The following is a 23,277-nucleotide window of genomic DNA, read 5'->3' on the forward strand; positions in this document are numbered from 1 at the left end:
GTTGCGTGCTTCGTCCGTCAGGGTTCCCTCTCGTATCCATTAGCGACAATGCCGGAAGAACCCACCTTCCCAAAGACGATTGGCGAATGTGTCGACGTAAGCCCCACCTCTGGCGGCGGGTGGGGGAAGCTGCTATTGGTCGAGGCCGCCGCCCCAGGGTGAGGAGAAGGAGGAGGAGGTGGAGGAGGAGGAGGAGAAGGGTTTGGTTGACTTGCAGCTGTTTGTCTGTTCGACACTGGCTCGGGCCCGATTGGGTAGACAGAGGCTTAGGTACTGGGGCTGGTGGAGCCGGAGGGGCTGGGGCGGAAGGAGGTGCCGGTGAACTGGGGAGGAGGGAGGCCCTGCTTTGCGGGTGGTAAGGGGATCGGGCTTCGGCGCCCGCCGGGGCCAGGGAGGGACTAAGGATGAAGGGGGCAGGGCTGGGCAGGCCTAACGGGGAGCTCCTGAGTCGGGGGACGGGCGGGAAGGGAGAGCGAAGTTGGTGGGTGGGGGGTCTGGGTTGTTGGAAAAGGTCAGAAGCCGGGCTGGATCTCCCAGCTAGGCCTGGCTTTGGTCGGGGTAGGATGCGATAGGGTGGGCCTAGCGCATTCTGGAAGTAAGGGGTGCCGGGGGGCTGGGCCTTGCAGGCTAAAGGGGCTTACTTAGGGCAGGGGGTGGTTTAATTGGGGATGACAAAGAGGGGCAGCTAGAGCTGGGCCCTGGAGAAAAGGGGTTGGGGGCGTGGATGAAAGAAACCCATTTCTAGGGCACCAAGGTGGGGGTGGGTTGTGGAGGGGGGCCACACCTGACAGCCTGATGGGCTGCAGCGAGGAGGTGAGGGGGATATTGAAGCTGGGCTGCAAGGGGTCCGCTTGGTGAATGGGGATAAGGATGAACTGGGAGGATCCATGAGGGATTCTTAGGTGGGTGGTATTGGAGCCGAGCTGAAATGTAGAAGATCCCAAAAGGGAATGGGGTGCAGTAACAGAGAACTTTAGTGGTAATGAAGAGTTTAGCTGAGAGAGATTTAGACTCAGTGGAAAGAGTTATGGTGAAAGAAGTAAGCTTTATTTAAGCTGGAAGAGTGGAGAAGTTGAGAAACTTGACACAGACTCTGGGCTCAGTTAAGGAGCTTTTGGGAGGCTATGGGTTCTAAGAGGCTAGAAATTATTCTTCTTGTCCATTTGAGCGATCCCAGTATTGGAGAGAGGGTGGTCAGAGATTCTTGATAGCTACAGTTAGAGAGCAGAAATAAGAGAGACCAGTGTGGTATGATGTTTGGTTTTTTTCTCCCTATGTTTAGTGACAACCCCAAACTCGTCCTCCCTCCCTCCCATCCGAAGTACAGTTGAGTGGAGTGCTCAGTCTTTGCTATTTTTTGTTTCCCTGAGAATTTCATTTGTAAGGGAGCTAGAAAGTGTTTTGGGAGAGTATGGTTAGTTTCATTCCGACCTAGCTGCATAATAAGGTGGTGTTGGTGCTCTGCCCCACACTGAGAAATAGAGAATGGAGGAATTTGAACTGATCATCTTAGAAAGGTGCTTGGAGTCCTCATGTCAGAGTTAGATGAATCTTTCAGTTGTGGGACTCTCTTGATTTTGCTAGCCAGTGATGGAGTTGGGTGGACCAGTTTTTTTTCCACAGAAACTTGGATGAGGTAATTCTGGAGAGGATTTGGCTTAAGAGTGGAAGAATTCTACTCAGGAGCTTGGTTTGTCTGTTCTCAGCTACCTGTCACTAATGGGCTTGGTTTATTTATTATTGGTAACTGGTATTGAACAGTGGCAACATCTGTAGGGTTTGGATGAGAGGTCAGATATGTTGCAGTTAGAAATGAGAGGCTCTGTTGTTATTCACCTCCAAGGACTCCCAACCTAGCAAAGGCCTAACTGTATTATTGATCTCCCTAAAGAGGCTGCTCTAGAAGTGTTGAAGGTAGAAGGCCAATTGTTTTTTCCCCTTTGGAATTTTGTTTCTTTTTTCATTATTCTTAGTTTGTATTTTATTACCATATTTTCCCATTATTATTCTACCCAGGGAAAGGAGATGGCAAAGTAGTTCAGATCACATTGGTTCTCTCCTCAACCCCATCCCTACTGCTTAGAAGGCCGTGGTCTTAGTTTTGCCTACCCTCTCCCCCTAACTTCTGCCTCCTGAGCCATTCCTTTTCCATCTTCCTTTTTTGTGTGCTTGTCTTAGTCTCTCTTCAGTGATTGATCATCACAGTTCTGTTTCCTTTTATCTTGCCCCTCTTGCCTCTTTGAGCAGACACTTTGTTCACTTTGCCTTTTCCACTGTTCAAGCAGATAGCTTCTCTGCTAATGGTCCTTTTGCTTGATATTCTAGGTACAATGTCCCTTCCAACATACCTTTTCTGCAGATTGTAGTTAGGTAGTTTAGGACATTCTTCCCAACCAAATTGCCAAAATGTCTCTCTGATCTGGAAATGACTCTGAAATATAGTGCTTTGCTTAGGGGAAGATGTATTCTCCAATGAGGAATCCAAGACTTTTTTATCTTTTAGTTTGGGGTCTCTGACTGTCATATGTCCTTTAGGACTGCCATTTCCTTACCCCAGTAGATGGGTTTTCTCAAATTTTGGACCCTTTGGTCTATATCTTGGTTTCACTAATGACTTAATAGGTCTTTGAGTCTTTCAGATTTCCATAGAAATTCCATGGTACTACTTGAACCATTTGCTTAGAAGAAAGTATTTCATATTATGGGTCAGTGGCACGTGAATTCATTTTGTTTTATTGGTATTAGATATTAGGTATTAGGAAGCTTCTGATCAGCGTTCCTGTAATGTCCAACTCCTTGCCTTTCCAGAGTTCCCATTCTTTCATCCACAGAACCAGACCTATACAGAATCGTGAAGTAGACAAAGTTTCTTAAGTGTTATTCTTCCTCATTTTTTATCCCATAGTTGCTGGGTCCTTCCTTTACTCCTTCCCTCAGGTTTCCACTTTTTTGGACCAGCCCATAGATTACCACACAAGCAATCATAGAATCCAAGGTGGAAGGGACAACTGAAGTCATCTAGTTTGATTTGTACCTATTATAATACTCCAGAAATGGTTGTCCTGTCTATGCTTAAAGACCTCCAGTGATGGAGAGTTTACTGTCTTTTAGAGGCAATCCTGATCATTTTTAGACATGTTAGGAAGTATTTCCTTATACTGAGTGAAAATTTGGTTTTCTCACTATTCTGGTTGGCCTACTCCACCTGTTTTCCTAAAATGTTTTATAGAGACCTGAACCCAGTACTTCATATTTGTTCCAGACAGGGGCAAGTACAACAGTACTATTAGCTCCCTTATTTTGAATGCAGGCTGCATTACCAGAAGCATAAAGATTCCATTAGGTTTTTTGACTACCATATCACTCTGTCGACTCATATTGAACTGGCAGGCTTCTGAAACACCCAGATCTCTTTCACATAAACTATTCTGTATTCATGCCTTTCCCATTGTGTACAATTAGAACCAGTGGTTTCATTCATATATGGAACAACTAGTAAGGAAATTCCCTCTACTAATGTAAATCATTCTGCAACTTAGAACGCTTAGTTGCACTGAGAAGCTCAGTCATGTGTTGAGGATCATACAGTTCAGTATGTGTCTGAGGTTTGACTGGACTGATGGGTGTCTTTATTTTGAGGGTGGCTGTCCTGTCTGCTACACTTGCTGCTCAGTTATAGGGATTTTATGTTTATCTTTATTATTTTATCACATTAAATCCAGCCCAGTGCTCTAGGCATTTTAAAAAATTCTTTCTTGGTTCTGTCAATCAGATTTGTGTGATTTACACACTTGATAGTTATCTCATTTATACCTTTATCCAAGTCACAGAATTCGAGAGTTGGAAGGGACCTCAGACGCCATCTAGTTCAACTCATATAGGAAAGAAATCCCTACTACAAAACAAGAGGTCCTGCAGCCTCTGCTTGGATACCTCTGAGTGGTAAATACCAGCTTTTTCGAGGAAGGCCATTCCACTTTTAGATAGCTAGAATTGTTAGAAAGTTTTTCCTGAAACCAAGTCTAACTTTGCCTCTTTGTAACTTTCACATATGGTTTTCCATTCCATCTACTTGGGCTATCAGAACAAGTACCATCTCCACATGATAGCCCTTAAAATACTTGAAGACTCAACTCTCATGGGTAGACCTTGAGTCATCTCTTCTCCAGGCTAAACATTCCCCAGTTCCTTCAACTGATCATATGTCATGGACTCAAGGTCCTTTATCAGCCTGCTTGGCCTTTGGACACTCTTCAGCTTATCAGTGCCCTTAAACCATGGTGCCCCAAACTGAACTGAGATCTGTCCAGGGCTTAAAAAAAATATACTTCTTTCTGATGGGGGAAGAATGGTTCCATAGAAGTAATGGAACAAAATTCCATCTGAAGGGCTCAAAACTAAGTATGGTAATTCCTTTTATATTTACATGTTTAGAAAAATCTCTTCTCCTTATTGAAACCTACTTTATTATTTTAACGTCTTTTAAAAAAAGTTTTCAGCATTCATTTTTATAAGATTTTGAGTCCCAAATGTTTCTCCTTCTGTCTCTTTCCCCTTCTCTCCCTTCCCTCCCCCCTCCCTAAGACAGCAAGCAATCTGAATATAGGTTTTACATGTACAATCATGTTAAACCTTTCAGGAGAGAACCTAGTTTTATTACTAATGTTCCCTTCACAGGTAGTCCTCAAGCTGATGCTAGATGACCACTTGATGTTGATATTGGGGTTTTAAAAATTCTTATTTTCTTTTTTCAATGAATATTCATTTTCTTTTCTCTACTCCTCTCCCAAATTGAAAAACAAGGAAAAAAATTTTTTTAACAAATATGCATTGTCAAGTAAAACCAAATCTCCCACTGGCCACATCCAGGAATGATCGTCTCATTCTGAATCCTGAATCTTTGATGGTGATGTTGTAAAGGAGGCTGTTCACAGATGATTTAGACCAGGACTTCTTGAACTTTTTCCACTTGCAACCCCCTTTTCATGAGAGAAATTTTTACAAGACACCAGGTATATATATGGGTATAAAAAATAGGTATACAAACCAAACAATTACTGCCAAATTTTTCACAACCCCCACATTCAGTTATGAGACCCCATATGGGGTCTCAACCCACAGTTTAAGAAGCTTTGATTTAGATTAGATGACTTCTAAAGCCTTTTTCAAACTCTCAGATTCTTTGATATAAGTAACTTCATAAAGTGCTCATTCTCTTTCTCTGTCTCTCTCACCCCATCAGCTATTTATTTTATTTTATTTTATTTTTGTTTTTTTTGTTTTTTTGCGGGGCAATGGGGGTTAAGTGACTTGCCCAGGGTCACACAGCTAGTAAGTGTCAAGTGTCTGAGGCCAGATTTGAACTCAGGTACTCCTGAATCCAGGGCCGGTGCTTTATCCACTGCACCACCTAGCCGCCCCCCAGCTATTTATTTTTAATTGGGTCAGAACTTTAAAGGAAAGGAAGGAATTCCAACATTGGTTCAAGGAGAAGTATTTTCGTAGACAGAAGCCTGTCCTGGGGCTCTGGAAATATTATGTCTCCTTTAATTTGCCTTTGGGCGATGCTAACCCTATTCTCTTTTCCTTTGTCTTCACTGTTTGGGTCTAGGTACCAAGGGTCAGGCACAGGGAGTGGGGGCCTGAGAGACTCAGAATCATGTTTTGGTCAAGTTCTACATATTGAAAATAATAACATAGCTCACTTTTACATAGTGCTTTGCACACACCTTCACAACCACCTTTTGAGGTAGGTTGTATAAGTGTCATCTCCATTTTTGCAGATGAGGAAACTAAGTGTCAAAGAGGTTGAAAATGGAGCAGTCCTATGGGAGAACAGATGTCATAACTCATTTGCTTAACATTTATTAAAGTCTTCATATGCCACAACCCACTCCTCCCAACTCCTTCCCCCAGGATCTGAGAAAAGATGAGATCACGAGCATGACCAGTGACTGAGCTGAGCAAAGGGCAGCCCAGGTGAGGAAGGTGTATAACGAATATTTGAGCCAAGTTGTGATTTCTGCCCAGTATTTTCTTTGAGTCCTTTCTGGCTCTAATATGATAGTTGTGGCCAGAGACCTCTTTTGGGATTCATGAGGGGGTAATAACCCAGGACTTTCTGGTCATTCATGTATCAACTGAGAATATTTTTGAATGATCTGGGACCCTGTTGTGTTTGTTTTTTCTTTCCATGTAAAAATTATTTAAAATTACAGTCACTCTAGTACTGAAGTTAAGAAGCCCACTTATTTGGTGTGATTAGGACATATGAGTTGTAGTAACGGGTGACAGGAAGCACAGTTAGCCCATGTGAGTTACTGTAATGCCTTGTGGGTCAAGTCCCACAGGCTGTGAAGGGGGTGGAGTTCTATCCCAGAGAGCTTCTGAGGTAGGAGGCAATAAAATTGAAGTCTCTGGTAGTAAAGTGTCTCTGTCATTAGTATTATTAGTCCTCCTGGAAGTGAAGAGAGTAGTGAATAGGGTAGTGGAGGAGAGAAGAATTAATTATGTTCTCCCCTCCCTAATCTTTCTAAGTTAGCATTGGAAGGTTTGCACCACTTTGAAGATAAGAGATAAGAATGCTGTTTGTCTTTTGGGGAGATGGAGATGGGAGTAGAAGTGGTATAAGTGCCATTTAAACTACTGGCAGATTAAATGACATGGGGCATATCATCTCTTCCCAAGCTAGATATGGTTGCTCCTACCTATTTCAGATTGGCTAGGCAGAGTCCCAAGAAGGTAATTCCCTATTTGTTATAATAAGGTTCATCTCGACAATTCACAGGAAAAATCAGTCCTTGTTAATTTACTCAGGTTCTATACCCAAGTTGGATTTGATGCTTTGTCTTCTTATCCTTTGAGCTCTCTCCAGAGTTCAGCAAATCTGGCTTCTTTGAGAGGCAAGATTGTGTCATTGAAAGAGCATTTTACTGGGAGTTCCTTGAGTTTAGTTTTCTCTATGTCCCTGTGTGATTTGGGCAAGTCAATTGACATTTATTCCTCAATTTCTCACTTGTAAATTGAAGGGATTGTATTATCTGATATATGGGAAGGAGCCCTGGTTCGAGTTGGAGGTTTTGGGTCTAAATCCCATGACTAATACTTATAACCAGTATGAATTGAGTTGTCTCATCTGTGAAATGAGGGCATTGGACTTGCAGACTCCTGAGGGCCCTTCCAGCTCTGGATCCAGGGTGCTGTAATGAACAGGTTTCCTGCCAACTTTAGTCTGGCACCTCTGTGAAGATGCTACTGCTTCTCCTCTAAATTGGCCTAGATGGTGATATTCTGAATCGGGTCAGTACAAAGAATCCATTGATTTGGGGGCAAGGCCTTGGCTTATAAAACAAATTGGAGTGATCTGTGGTGCAGTTAACTTTTGGAACTGGATTGGCCCACCTTTGGGAAGCGGCTCTCTGCCAAGGAGTTGGCAGACTGCTGGGGGACAGACTCCTTGAGGCCTCCAACCACAGATACTTTGGTTGATAGGTAGAAGGAACACTTAAGGTATAAAATTACTCTGGTCATTGCTGGACTAGCAGACTAAGAAAACGATCCTGTAAGACCTCCTTTCCTGTCTTGCTTGGTAATCTTCCTATATTCAGCAAGCCTCCTTTAATTGACTTGACAGGTGTTCCAGACCTGCCTAGTTTTCCCTTGAAGTTGAGGGTCATTTCGAACCCAGAGTGCAGTGATTGTGACGGGCGTTTCAAAGACTCCATCTTTTCTTCCCATCTGTGGTGATGAACCTGTATTTATTACTGTCTCTCACCTCCACTCCCCTTCTTTTTTTTTCCCCCTAGGCCTAGAGTGATATGACTGGCACATTCAGCTTGACTGTCATGTTTTCCTGTTTCAGAACACTGGAGCTGTCACTTAGCTTAGAGTTCTTCTCAGTGGTTCCATAGTGAGAGGAAGGAGGAGAAGCTTCAGGGCAGAGCATTCCAGCAGATGCTGGGTGAGATACAAAATGTGGATAATGCAGTCCTCACCTTTGGGTGTACACATATAGCACATACAAATGACTACAATATAAAATAATGCAAAGATGATTAGAAAGGTACAAATAGTTGGGAGGTCACGATAGGCTTCCTACAGGAAGTAGAATTTGAATTGTACTTTAAAGGATGAGTAGGAATTGGCGATAAGGTGGGAAATTCTATGCATAGGGAACTTGAGCAAAGGCAGAGTAATATTGGGTATGTACTGGGGACATTAGGTAGTCCAGTTTGACCTGGTCCTAGTGTATATAGAGGGGAATAGGATGAATTTAGGCTAGAAAAGTAGTTTGGTGCTAGATTAGAGAGAACTTTTATGTCAGTTAAAAGAGTTTGAGCTTGACTCATAGGCATTAGTGAGCAGAGGAGAGTAACCTAACCAGACCTGTGGAGTATTCAGTTCATTTCAACAAACAGAAGTGTGTCAATTTTGTTAATTATAGATGGGGGGGGGTGTTCGTTAGAGCAGAGACTACTGTGGGTCCAGAGAGTGTGGTGTCCCTGAGAATAGAAAAGAGAGGATAGATGCAAGAGATACTTAGGTAGAATTGACAGGAATAGATAACTATGAAAAGTTGAGGGAGGAAGAACAGTCAGAGACAACACTGAGGTTTCAGACATCAGAAAATGAGTGCTGCTGACAAAAATAGTAAAGTCAAAATAAGAAGCTAATTTTGGAGAAAAGATAAACTATTTTTTTGTATATCACAAGTTTTAGAGTTATAAAGACCTTAGCAATCATCTTTAGTCTAACCTATACCCAAAAGAAATCCCCACTATAACATAGCTACAGATAGTCATCCAACCTTTGGTTGATGTGTTGATTTGGAGGTATCTATGGAATATGTGCATGGAAAATGAGAGGCTGGAGCTCAGAAGAGAGGGCAGAGTATGGAGAGAGATTTGGGGGAATTATTTGCATAGAGTTGATGTTGCCAAAGGAGAGAGAGAGTAGAGAGAGGAAAGAGGGTTGAGGATAGAATCTTGGAAACTTCCCAGCTTAAGTTTTGAAAGAAGATGGAGGAAAAGATGAGCGTCATTCACTGATGTGTTGATATTCTGTATCTGCCTGTAAATCTCTGCCAGGAGCATAGAGCTCTCTTCCCTTCCCCCTCCCGATGCGCTTCTCTTCCTGATTGCTTGCAGCTTTGATCCTTGCATCCAGGTAACCCCCCCCCCCCATCTTCATTAATGGTGGATCAAGAAGACTTATCCCTCTCTCTCCTCCATAGATCATCTACCCAGCAAAAGCTTTTCTTTGGTTCTAGTGCAGCACTGAGGCTGAACATTTTTAGTCCTCACTCTCACTACTACATGATGGGCTTCCCTTCTTTTCTGACCACATGTCCTTGATGGTGTTTATTTTCCTTTTTAGACATGGCAGTCTAGTTATACTTTCCATAGATCTTCCCAAGGCTTTTCAGGTCACCTGAGATTTTGATTCTTCTGAAATCTTGCTCTTCTCTGCTTTGTTGCCATATAGCATCGTTATTTCATTCAGCTCTGGGTTGGAACAGAAAGCCCCTGAGCTTGTTTGCATCTTTGAGATTCTATGACAAGGAGAACAGTAGTACAGGGGACAGTTGAAAGCACCACAAAACTTCCCGAATGGAATCCAGTCCTCTTTTTTTCCTTTTCAATGCTGGGCCCGAGGTTATTTATTGTTCATCCGAAGCCCGTAGGCTTTCTGCCTGACTGCTGCTATAACCTGACCGGTGAGGGTGGTTTTTATCCACTAGTGTTGATGTTTGGGATGATCTCTGAGTAATAGTGTATCTTATTGTCATAGACCAGGCTTCAGTGGAACAAATGGAATATCATCCTTCCTAAAAAAAGACATGAATTGGCTTTTTTCCTATTTCTCTTGAAACCCAAATCAGTTAAATCAAGGTTTTCCTTTTTTAAAGAAATGTACTCTTACAATTAGAGGTGTCACACAATATTATTGTGGAATTGCTTTCGTTTTGCTTTTGCTTTAGCTTCTTCCAGGAATAAATGGAACTTATTGACCTTTTTCAAGGGTCATTGACCTTTGATAGAAAAAAAGGTTCCTTCCTGCTGCCATTGCTGTGCCATATCATTTCCCAAACTATTGATGTGGTGCCAGGCATAATACTTGAGGGAGTTCATAAAATCCTGCTCCTCAACCTAACTTACCCAGTTACTCTGAGGAAGACAGGGCGTGGGTTTGGAACCAATCTTGATTACACTACAGTATTCATCTAGTACTTCCCAAGTACCTTCTATGGGAGATAACTGTTGCTACCTTTTTTTTTTTTTGCTGGGCAGTGGGGGTTAAGTGACTTACCCAGGGTCACACAGCTAGTAAGTGTCAAGTGTCTGAGGCCGGATTTGAACTCAGGTCCTCCTGAATCCAAGGCCAGTGCTTTATCCACTGCGCCACCTAGTTGCCCCTTATTGCTACCTTTAAGGAAATTAAAAGTTGAATGTTTTCAGTACATAAGAGAGGCACAAAACGCTGAGTTTGGAAGACAGACAAATCATTTCCTACTGGGGGCAATAAATCTTCATTAAGGAGGTAGCATTGTGTCTGCTTGTCCTTCACAGGACATTCCATTTCTCCATCGGTATGCATTTTCACAGACTATCCCCCGTGTCTGGAATGCTCTCTCTCCTCATTGACACCTTAGAACCAAGAGCCTTCTCCTTTGGAATTCAGCTCAAGTGCTACCTTCTCTGGGAAGTCTTCCCTCATTCTTTCCAGCTGCAACTCTGGGGGGAAGAACAACCCAAACCAGAAAACCAAATCCAGCCTTTTATATCTATTTGTTACTATTCTTTTCTCTCAGTCCTTTGACTTGATTTCAGCTATTTCCTCCTTGACTCCATTCTCTGTTGCATACCTCCCTCTATATATAGCTTTGAGTCCATCATCCCTTCCATCTTCTCTATAAAGTTGCCCCCCCCCCCCATCTCATCTCCATTCTCTCCCCATCTACTGTTTCCTTCCGAGAAGCCTAAAGATACTTTTAGGACTTTTCTATCCTTAAAAAGCCCTTACCATACCTGAAAGCTGTCCCTGTTTTTCTCATCCTTTTTAGCCAAATTCCTTGAAAACACCATTCATACTTAGTGCCTCTTTCATTTTCATCTAAATTTTCTACATTTGGGCTTCCAATCTCATCACTCAACTATAGCTGCTCTCTCTGATGTTATCCTGTTAATCTGTTAATTAGCCTGTCAAACGGGTCTTCTCAGTCTTCACCCTTCCCAACCTCTCTTCAGCTTCAACACTGTTGAGCACTCCTGGAGAGACTTCTCTTCTCTTGAGTCTCCCCACCCTCAAACCCACTCTTCATCTAAAGCTCCCTGTTACTGTCAAGGGTACTACTGTCCTTCCAGTCACCCAGTTTCATAGCTGCAATCATTGAGTTCATAACCTTGCCATTCCTTTTACCCCAAATATCCAGTCAGTTGCCAAATCTTGTCATGTTTGTCTCTGTGACATTTCTTGCTTACGTTCTCTTCTGTCCATTCACATAGCTACCATTCTGGCGGAAGCCCTCGTCACTTCTTACCAGGACTATTTCGATAACCTCTTAATTGGTCTCCCTCTATTCTCTCATCCCCACCCTCACCCCCTAAGTCCATCATCTACACAGCCACTAATGTAAATTCCAGCATCCCCACTCAGTAAACTTCAGTTGTTATTCTAGGATCAAATATAAATTCTTATGTTTAGCATTTAAAGCTTTTCACACTCTAGCCCCTTCTTCCCTTTCTGCTCATACCCATTAATCTCCTTCATGCAGTTTACAGTACAGCCATACTGGCCTGCTCATTGTTCCTCATTCCTATCTCCACACCTTCACACTGGCTCATTGGCGTGTGCTTTCTCCTACCTCTGCCTCATGGAGGTCCTGGTTTCCTTCAAGACTTTCTCTATGAAGCTCATCCTGGTTCCCAGTTGCTAGAGCCTGCCCTGCCTCCCTTCCTCCCTCTCAGAACTTACTTGTATGTATTCTGTAGGCATGTATGCATAAAGGCTGTCTCCCCTGTGAAGTATAAGCTCCTTGGGATCAGGGACTGTTGTACTTCTGACTTTGTAGTCCCAGGGCTAGCACAATGCCCAGTACATAGATGCTTTTTTTTTTAGTGAGGCAATTGGGGTTAAGTGACTTGCCTAGGGTCACACAGCTAGTAAGTGTGTGTTAAGTGTCTGAGGCCAGATTTGAACTCAGGTACTCCTGACTCCAGGGCCAGTGCTCTATCCACTGTGCCACCTAGCTGCCCCCATAGATGCTTAATGGAGACTTGTTTATTGATATTTAGATGCTGTTTCCATTGATCACTGTAAACTCCTTGAAGGCGAGAACTACCTAGTACATGAATACCTAGCACAATGGTTGGCACATAGTAGGCACTTTAACAAATGTTAGTTGATTGATCCTGTAATGGGCTTTAAAGGATGGGTAGGAAGATATTTCATAAAGAGAGAAAAAGAGTGTGAGCAGGGTTTCAGAATTAGAAACCCATAAATGTATTTGGGGAATGGAATGGAGTCTGATTTGATTGGAAGGTAAGTGAAGGGAACCTGCCATCTTCCAAGTGATCCTTAACATATACGTGACTAGAAGCCACCAGTAAACTCCTTTATATACCTTTCCCCCTACCCTCAAACTGGGTTTGTGGTTGCCAGGCCCACATGGAATGGAGAGTATAATCCAGTCCCTAGGCACCAGGAAGACAGCTGTGAGTGAGACAGTAGGAAGGGTTTGCTGACTCACATGTGATAAAACCTAGTTATGGAGTTGTTTTTACATTGCTTCTTCCACTTCACCAAGAGCAATTGTGGTCTGCTGAGCCATCTGATAGCTTTCTCTAACCTGTGTTTGAAGAGTTGAACTACAACTGGAAAAGACAGTCTGGGAATTGAAGACTGCTTAGAATTTTTAGAAATGACCTTTTATAAAAAACCTGGACAGGTATGAGGACCAGAAACCACACTATACAGTCTAAAGAGGCCTTACCACTCATCAGAGAGGGCTCTACCCCATCCCTGGAGGACAATTTGAAAATCTGCACAAAGGTACCAAGGAAACACCTGGGGACGTGCCCAGATAGCTAAAGGGTAGAACTGGATTCTCTCTAGGCTGATTAGGGTTTGATTAGGGGCCCCAAATGATTTATGTGGAGTCAAAGAAAGTTCCTGGAGATTATAAAACCCCAGGAACAATGAATAAGGGATAGGAATTTTTTCTCACCTATTACTTTCCATATTAAATTCTGTGTCACCTCTCTTGTCAGTAGAAATTAGGTCAAGAGTTTGTTGGGTTTTTTGGCCTGTTTTGGGGGCTTGAAGTGTTGGGTTAGTTGAGTTTTACTATATAGAGAGATTTCTTGTTACATTTCTGTTCATCTTAGGGTGTCAGATTCCAGAGTACTTACTTATCTGAGGAAAATAGAGAGGAAATGTGCTATGGTAGAAAGAGCTTTATGACTTTTGACGAATCACTTAATCTGTGTGCCTCAGTTTTCTTATCTGTAAACAGAAATAATATTTTTACCACTGACCTCACAGGACAGTTGTGAAGGAACTGCTTTGCAGCCATAAATTTGAGCTGCCATTATAATTTTGGTGACAAGTGAAGGAAGATAAGAATTTTCATCCCTTTCTTGGAGAGAGTGATTTGAATGGGTCTACATTGTAACTATGTAATTTCTTTTGCAGGACTGCTGAGAAGCTGGGAAGCCCCCTTCCCCTCCCCCCCTTCCCCATCCCCACCCCACCCCACCCTAATATTTGACCATGACAAGCAGAGGCACAGCTCGGCCCAATGGCCAGCCCCAGGCCAGCAAGATCTGCCAATTTAAACTTGTCCTGCTGGGGGAGTCGGCAGTAGGCAAATCTAGTTTAGTGCTTCGATTCGTCAAGGGGCAATTCCATGAATACCAGGAGAGCACCATTGGAGGTAAGTGTTAGGTGAAGCCCTTTCCTGCTGACCTGCTAAGCCGTCTTTGGCTGGAAAATGATCTCGACCTGTCCTTTTGTGGGTTCTGCTACTCTAGGAATTGTCTTATGGCATTATTTGAAGCTATTTGGAGGGATCATGGGGAGAAGTCCGGAAAGTCACTGCCTTTCCTCTGCCATCTTGGCTCCCTAGGTGAAGCCCTTGGTACAATCTAGGGATGCTAAAGATTAGGCTGGACCTCCACACCATAGCCCTTTATAGGACTGAATGAATGAATGGAGCAGCTGGGTGGCACAATGGATAGAGCACTAGCTCTGGAGTCAAGTGAACCTGAGTTCAAATCTCACCTCAGACACGTACTAGCTGTGTGACCCTGGGCAAGTCACTTAACCCCAATCTCCTTGAACATCCAGGGCCATCTCCAGTTGCCCTGATTGTATATCTTGCCACTGTACCCAGATAGCTCTGGGAGAGAATGAGATTGATGACCTCGCACAGTCCTCCCTCACTTAAATCAATTCAGTGCAAGTCATGACATCACCCATGACAGTGTCATCATCCTCTTTGAGAAAGAAGGGCTGAATGAATACATGTAAAAGCATTTATTAAGTGCATCACTGAATAAATATCTGAGATGGCCGAACCTGCCATCCAGCTTTAAAATCTAATTAATTATTTATGGCTTAAGCCTTAATGCTTATTTGAAAAAGAAAAGTTTCTATCATTATATTCTTTTTTCTTCTATCCACCTGTAATCTGTAGTTGGAAATAGGAGGATCTTGACACAAAATTAATCCCCTACTCAATAAACTTCATTGGCTCCCTATCACCTTCAGGATCAAATACAAAATTCTCTGTTTGGAGTTCAAAGCCCTTCCTAACTAGTCCTTACTGCCCACCTACCCCCACTGCTACCTGCTGTTTTACAAACAAGATATTCCATTTCTCAGCCTGAGCATTTGTTCTTTTTTTTTTTTTAGATAAAAGTATTTTATTTTTTTCCAGTTACATGTAAAGATAGTTCTCAACATTTGTTTATACGAGCTTTCCAATTTCAGATTTTTCTCCCTCCCTCCCCCCTCCCCTAGACAGCAGGTAATCTGATATAGGTTTTATATATATATAAAATAACATTAAACATATTTCTGCATTAGTCATGTTATAAGAGAAAAATCAGAGCAATGAGGAAAAACCTCAAAATAGAAAAACAACAGCACCCAAAACAAAAGAAATAGTATGTTTCAATCAGCATCTATACTCTGCAGTTCTTTTTTTTTTCCCTGGATTTGGAGATCCTCTTCTATCATGAGTCCCCTGGAACTCTTCTGTGCCATTGCATTGGTGAGAAGAATATAGTCCATCACAGTAGATCAACACTCAATGTTGATGATACTGCGTACAATGTTCTTCTGGTTCTGCTCATCTCACTCATCATCAGCCCATGCAAGATCCTCCAGGTTTCTCTGAACTCCTCCTGCTCATTGTTTCTTACAGCACAATAGTATTCCATTACATTCATATACCACAACTTGTCCAGCCATTCCCCAGTTGATGGACATCCCCTCAACTTCCAATTTCTTGCCACCACATAAAGAGCAGCTATAAATATTTTTGTACATGTGGGTCCTTTTCCCTCTTCCATGATCTCTTTGGGGAAAAGACCCAAAAGTGGTATTCCTGGGTCAAAGGGTATACACAGCTTTATAGCCCTTTGGGCATAATTCCATATTGCTCTCCAGAATGGTTGAATCAGTTCACACTGAGCATTTGTTCTTACCGTCCTTCAAGACCTAACTAAAATCCCATCTTTTACAGAAAGCCTTTTCCCAATCCCTCTTGTTTGTTTGTTTTTGAGGGGCAATGAGGGTTAAGTGACTTGCCCAGGGTCACACAGCTAATAAGTATCAAGTGTCTGAGGCCAGATTTGAACTCAGATCCTTCTGAATCTAGGGCTGGTGCTTTATCCATTGCACCACCTAGCTGCCCCACCCCAATCCCTCTTAATTCTACTGCCTTGCCTTCCTTCTGTTAGTTATTTCCAATTTAACCTGTATATAGCTTGTTTGTACATAGCTGTTCAGTGTCTCCCACATGAGATTTTGAGCTTCTTGAGGGCAAGGACTGTCTTCATCTTTTGCCTTTCTTTGTATCATTAGCACTTAGCTTAGTCTTTGGCATGTAGTAGACATTTAATAAATACTTATTAACTGACACAGGTGCTTAACACTCATAGCAGTTTTGTGAGTAAAGGGGTATGTAAATGTAGCTAAGTTCATCCTCTTCAGCTCACAGTTGGTGGTAGTTCATGAATTGCTATTATTTTCCATCTATTAAAACTTCTGGTCAGAAAGAGCTGAATCATACCCCTGAGGGGTTGTTGTCTCTCCAGACTATGAATAAGAGAAACTTGTGGAAGCTTTGGAAGTGAGAACCCAGTCTTTCCTTGAATGTGAATGATGTTACCTCCGAATTTACTGCTTCTTTTATTCCTCCTCTCCCTGGGCTCTCCCTCCTCCCCCCACCCCTACCCCCTTTCCCCACAGCTGCCTTCCTCACACAGTCGGTCTGTCTGGATGACACAACAGTCAAGTTTGAAATCTGGGACACAGCAGGACAGGAACGATACCATAGCTTGGCACCTATGTACTACCGGGGTGCCCAGGCTGCCATTGTGGTCTATGATATCACTAATCAGGTAAGTGATATGAAGATTATGTTCCCCAATCTTGGAATTCTGAGAATTGGGTAGTCAGAATTTTGGATCTAATTTATGTGGGCCGAGCTTAGGACAAGGTACCATAGGAGAATATGAAAGAGTAATAACAGCTTACATTTATATAGTGGTTTACAGCTTATACAGAGAGGACTCTTCTCTCAATAACAGTGTGAAGCAGTATGAATATGATCTCCATTTTCCAGACTAGGAAACTAAAAGTCAGGTTAAGTAACTTTGCCTAATCATGCAGCTAGCTAGTATTAGAGCCAGAACTCTTAAGCGTATTGTTCTTTCCACTGTGTTTTTGGGATTATAGTTTAGTTGGGAGAACAAGATATACACATTTGAAGTAGCTTACCTGTACTGTAAAATCCCTGGACATAAAGTATGTAAGTATATGAGAGGAATTATCACTAATGTGGTTTCAGGAAAGAAAGTCTTCATGTAGGAGGGGGATTTGGAAGGTGATGGACATGAATTGGAAGAGGAATTCAGAATGCACCTCCTTCCCCACTTCCCTCTGTTTCCCCAGGAAACCTTTGCCCGAGCAAAAACATGGGTGAAAGAACTACAGCGACAAGCCAGTCCCAGCATCGTCATTGCCCTGGCAGGAAACAAGGCTGACTTGGCCAACAAGCGCATGGTGGAGTATGAAGTAAGGGGGCCCAGAGAGTTCCTCCCCAAGAGCTTCACTTTTCCCTAAGACAGTTTGTCCTCATTTCTTCTTTTCTCTGGATACTTCTTTCCTTCCCATTTCAGCACTCAGTCAAACATACAGACTAACACCTATAAGAATTGGGAATTTGGGAATTGTTGGGAAATGTCAGAACAGAGGGTTAGAGGGAAATAGGAATATCAATATGAACAGAAGAAGGAAGGCAGGTAATAGAATATATGAGGTTCCCTAAGTTTCAGGGTCATCTCAAATTTCTCAAATTTCCATGATCCCTTACCACTTCATACTGGTGTTCATAAACATCTCTCTGCCCAAGAACATGAATTTTGAATCCTGCAGTTGACATTCTTCCCTGCTTGGAGTCACCAACAAGATGGTCTGGCAAGCTGGAGGGGGGCAGTAAGATTGGGGGGAATTAACTAAGGGAAGGAACCATTGGAACTGCCTAACCCAGGGCAGATCTGGAAATGCACTCGACATTCTGAACATCCAAACGCCTTACCATGATCCTTTGCAGGAAGCCCAGGCATATGCAGATGACAACAGCTTATTGTTTATGGAGACGTCGGCCAAGACAGCCATGAATGTGAATGACCTCTTCTTGGCTATAGGTAAGGGTAGAATAACCCACCATCCTTCTAAGTGTCCCTGCCTTAAGTCCCAAGACTAATTAGCACCAACCTAAACTACAGAGATAGTTAGATGGCAGTGTCTCTTATTCTTAGGGTGTTAGATAAGGAAATTCCTTGGCCTGCTTTTAATAGAAACTGACTGATGGAGAGTCCTTTGTGGTGTCTGGTCTCTCCTTTCTCCTTCCCTTCCTGACTGCAGTGGGGCTGGAGAATCTTAACCTCCATCTCCCTTAGAACATTCCATTGGTGTCCCCTCCCCCCACCAAGACCTTTTCTTTCTGAAGTGAAATCATCTATTTTCGGTCTCTCTGTTTCTTGTCTCTAGCTAAGAAATTGCCCAAGAGCGAACCTCAGAACGTGGGGGGTGCAGCAGGCCGAAGCCGGGGTGTGGATCTCCATGAGCAGTCGCAGCAGAACAAGAGCCAGTGTTGTAGCAACTGATGGGGTGGCTGGCAGCAAATGAGTGTGGAGCAAGCCCGAGAGCTAAGACATAACTGCAGTCCCCACCCCTCAGCACACTGAGCCCTGGCTCCCAAAGGCCGCCTCCCAACAGCTCCGTCATGACACTTGTTAATGCTTCAGCAACCAACAACAGGCAGCTGTTGCCACCGGCCTCCCACCCTCTGCCCTGGGGCTTAAGGGGGTGCTTAGTTCCCCCTGGAACTTACCTTCCAAAACAAACTTTCTTCACTTTGTATTATAGGTGCAAGACAATAACCTACTTATCTATCTTTCTCTTCCCATCCTTTGTCCCCATGTCTTCAGATAACATTTTTGTCACTTGCTCCTTCTGCTTTCCATCAATAACTGGTTTTGGTCCCTTTCCCCACCTTGATGTTCCCCTCTCCCCAAGGTTGGAGAGGTGAACTTGAGATATGAGAAGGGGTTAACAGCACATCCACATTGGTAACCTGGGGGGCGAGGGGGATAGGAGTAAGGGTCTGGCAGGAAAACAGCTCCTTTTTTGTCCCACATTTGAAGAAAGCTGCAGTATCCATGATCCTCTTCCTCTACCCCAGGTGAGTGGATGGGGAACTTCTGGGCAAAGATAAGAATAGGGAGAAGAGTGTGCAGGGTCATGCTGAGTTAGTTAACCTGGGCAGAGGAAAAGGCTTAGGGCTCCTCGTGAGCTTGGTAGTTCTTTCTCTGCCTTTTTTTCCCCTTGGCCTTTGGGGGCTCTTCCCCCCATGGTGATTCAGCCCCAGGGTCTTCCAAAGAACCGTTCTTGGGTGCCTTTTTCTTGGCTCTGCTGTGGTCTAGTTGGAGGAGGGACCAGTCTCTGATACCCATCCTCTGATTGATATACATATAGAATTGTTTTCCTCATTGGCCTCAGCCCCATCACCTGTTCTCTCCCAACCCTGGGCATGGCCTGTCTATCACTGCGGTTTGCACTTTAGTTTTGATGGTTTGTTTATTTGGGATGCTTATTTTATGGGGTTTTTAACGCACACACCTTTTTTTTTTTTAAACTACATGGAAAGTGAGGTGTATATGAGGTCTGTGGGGTGGGTGAGAAAGGGCAGTGGCAGCTACCCAAGCCAAACCCTCTCTCCTCAACCCTACTCCCAAACTTTGATTCCTCTCTACCTTGTCCACTCCTCAACCCTTCACTGTGCTTAAGACCTTAATACTCTGAAGACCCTGTGGGGAGACTTGAGATTGAAGAGTGCTCAAGGTAGCACAGGCCAAGGTAGAGGTTAAGGGGCATGTCCTAGGCAAAAGGGGAGGACAACTACCTTTCCCTCAAATGGGAGTCACTCATTTTGATGCCCTGTCCCTGTTGTCTTTTCTCCATCCCTGTACATAGGTATGATGAGCTCTTTCCCCATTGTAGTCTGTCATGCCATTTGGCTTCTGAACAGGCCCCAGTTAGCCTGTCTCTTCTGTCAGGATCCCTAGCCTTCACCTTCCACCCCTACTCCTTTGGTTTATTCTTCAACATCCCACTCCTGAGGGAGAATGACATGTCATTCTTTCTATTCTACCCCATTTATATATATTCCTAGGAGCTATGGCCCCCATATCCTGCTCTCTTGTCACTACTCCCTCCACGGGGGTGTGAGCCACAAAGTCCTGGTTGTAGTCCCACAGACCATACTAGCTGCTCTTCTGGCCAGTGAAGTAGCTGGTGTCAAGCGTTTCTTCACAATTGTATTACTCCATCAAGATCGATTAACACTTGCTGTGTCCAGAATATAACTCTCTGAGGTGAAGGTAGGTGGGGAAGGGCCTAGACTTAAGGTATTTGGGGAAACCTGTCAAGGGAGCCAGTTCTAGGAGAAGGGAGAAGATTACTGTGGCTCTAGATTTCATCATTAGGAATGTGGTCAGATATTTAGGAGAAAGTTATACAGGACCGTGGTCCTCCTGGGTCCCAGGGTTTAGAGCCCTACCTGTTTTCCTGGCCCACAGACACTTGAACTGCCTTACCTATCTCAAACACGTACACATACCAAAAAAGAAAAAAAGCTATGAAATTTATAACCCTATGATCTTGTTGGACTCATCTTAGACCCTTCAGCTGAGCTTCTCCCAATGGCATCCTTAATTTCCCAGGGGCCTGGTAGATTCTTTTTCCTTCCTTTCAGGTTGCCATCAATTCATGAGACACTCAGCATTCTTCAGAGAAGCTGAGGAGCTAGGAGAATCTCTGGGTCTCTGCATATTTGTGTGTCTGTCCCATGGGGTGAAGGTATCTCTTTGCCTTGGGATTGGAGTCTGTTCACCAGAAGAATCTCTTCTTTGCCTCTCCCCCCACCCCCCAACACGCAAGGAACAGGATTGGCCTTAGCTTCTTTGGCTTGTCTACTGCCTTCCCTCTACTTCCAATCCCATCCATCCAACCTTTTTTGCTTGCCTCTGGGCTCAGTGAGACTAGCTTTACTGGGCTTTGGGAGTTTTTTTAATTTTTCTGCTTTTTTTCCCTGATCAATTGTTTTTATGGGGTTTTTTGAGACTTTTTTTTTTTGCTTCCAAGAAACCATTTGTCTTTTCTCCCTTTCCCTTCCTTAAATATAACAATCGTGGTAACAGAATGCACCTGCTGATTTACCAATGTATTTAATGTAAGTAAAAAAGAAAAGAGGGAAAAAAAGAGGAAAAAAGTGTGTATTAGTGTTTGTTTCCTGCTGTTTTTCTAGCTGAAGCTAGATGTTGGGAAAGGAGGGGGCAACACCATTGAATCAAAACACCTAGTTTGATTCCATCTTCCAGCTCCTCCAGGGCATTGAAGGGGGCTTCAAGAAGAGCCAAAGTTACTGTTTTGGCTTTTTTGATAGGGACATTTATTTCTGATTTCTTTTTAATTTTTTTTTTTGTGAGGCAATTGGGGTTAAGTGACTTGCCCAGGGTCACACAGCTAGTGAGTGTTAAGTGTCTGAGGTCAGATTTGAACTCAGGTCCTCCTGACTCCAGGGCCGGTGCTCTATTCACTGTGCCACCTAGCTGCTCCTGGGCCATTTATTTCTAAAGGAGCAAATCACTCATAAGGTTATCAGATCCCTTTGGAGTTCCTCCAGTCAGCTTCTAACCTTTTTTGTGTGTCATGGTCCCCTTTTACAGTCTGGTGAAAGCTATAGCCCCCTTCTCAGGTAATTTTTTTAAAACTCAAAATCAAAGGACATGCAAAATTTTCAGTTAAAATTTGGTGAAAATAAAGTAAAAAATTTCCTATCCCAGTTCATGGACCCCTTGTGAAACCTAGGTCTCCTCAGATGTGGATTATCTTTCCCTCCTTTTACAGCTATTTCCTATGCCAAAAAAACCCAAAAAAAAAACAGGATAGGAGGCAGGGTTTCTGCATGCCCAAGGAATAGAAAGTGGAAGAGCAGCAGGAACCCTTTTTTCTCCCTGTGCTGAGGTATCAGCCTTGCTCTAATTAGTATGTCAGTAAGACATGTGGGGATCAGGTCTCCTGAACCACTAGTTTGTGTGGAAATCTAGTTTGATACTACTTCAGAGCTTTTATTATACTCTCTGACTCGGTTTACTACACCCAGGCCTTTGATACTGCAGTCAGTACTGCCAGGACCCCCTTATTCACAATTCACATTAACCATCTAGATCTTGTTCTTTCCACCAGTCAGGTTCTTTCTGTTAAGAATGAAAAGAAAGGGAGCATGATTGAAGCAGTCTGACTGTAATGTTGTAGTAGGGTCATCCTGCCACTGGGGGGCGGTGTGGGAATGTCACAAGACACAAGACCCCCAAACTGCAGGTTAACCCATAGATTTCATTTCCACTCTCTTTTGTCAGGACCTGGGGATATGAGAATCCTTTCTTGACCTCGATTCCATATCCTCAAGGGGCAAACTGTCACAGAAGGGAGGCGTCATCGGTAAGAAGGCAAAAGCAGGAGCTACCACTTTTTAAAATGACATGGTATTGAAGTTGCTGGTTAGAGAACTTAATAGCTCACTGGCTCAATTCAACACACGCTGTGCCCAATTGCAAGGTACATCGCTAAATAGTGGAGATTAAAGACAAAAATTAAATCCTGTTTAAATTCTACTTCAATGCCTGGGTCGTGCAGGAGAAGCAGAGTATTGGATTTCAACTTGTTTCCTTCTGGTTCATGGGTTTTGGGTATGGTGAGGGAGAATAGCTGCCAAAATTACCTTCTGAAATCATGTGTGACCATACCATTGATCTCAAATCTATCTCTAGCTTCCTTTTCTAGCCTTGATTTAGTTATCCCTCTGCCCCTTACATTTCTACCCAAACTGGACATACCACATTCTTCTGTGGATTCTCCCAGGAACGCATGCCCTCCATCCTGGAAGATAAGAATCTTCCGTCAAGCCTTAGCTCAGACTTCACCTCCTTCCCTGTACCTTTCAGCTCTTAAGTGTTCTCATCCTCGTGTTTTCCTAGAACACCGGATCTCTCTTTTGCCTCTATCACTCCCTACCCCTTATATATGTATATTGATACCTATGACGTATCAGAACAAAGGAAGGTCCCTAGGCACATTTGGTGGTCCCCTGTGACTGATTTAGGAGAGGATTTGGAGTGTCAATGGCTGAGTTACCAACAGCATTGTTGGAGGAAATAACCCAAATCGATGAGTTCACAGATCGATTTGTCTTGGAGCTCACGTGTATCCTTTTCAATAGAATGTAAGCTTCTGGGAGGCAGGAACCTTGTTTTTCTTTTTGTATGCTCAGCGCCAAGCACAATACCTTGCACCTGGTAGACGCTTAATAAATATTTCTTGAATGTTGGCTATTGATTAGAATTACTGGTGGGTGTCGTCCCCAATCACCTCACTCCTCGACGTACCATTAAGGTCTCTTCTAGCTTTTCCTGCTCAGGTCTC

At 43.4% G+C, this 23,277-nt stretch overlaps 1 protein-coding gene across 1 annotated transcript; it reads left to right on the plus strand.

The window, feature by feature from the left end:
• The first annotated feature begins 152 nt into the window (after positions 1–152).
• Positions 153–23,182, plus strand: RAB5B (RAB5B, member RAS oncogene family). Its single transcript, XM_043967808.1, has 6 exons — positions 153–270; positions 13,693–13,933; positions 16,477–16,628; positions 17,182–17,304; positions 17,843–17,936; positions 18,283–23,182. The coding sequence occupies exons 2-6, from the start codon at positions 13,771–13,773 to the stop codon at positions 18,396–18,398; spliced, it is 648 nt and encodes a 215-aa protein (XP_043823743.1). The 5' UTR covers positions 153–270; positions 13,693–13,770; the 3' UTR covers positions 18,399–23,182.
• The last annotated feature ends 95 nt before the right edge of the window (positions 23,183–23,277 follow it).

Source organism: Dromiciops gliroides, chromosome 5, assembly GCF_019393635.1.
Source record: "Dromiciops gliroides isolate mDroGli1 chromosome 5, mDroGli1.pri, whole genome shotgun sequence".
NCBI classification, from domain to species: domain Eukaryota; kingdom Metazoa; phylum Chordata; class Mammalia; order Microbiotheria; family Microbiotheriidae; genus Dromiciops; species Dromiciops gliroides.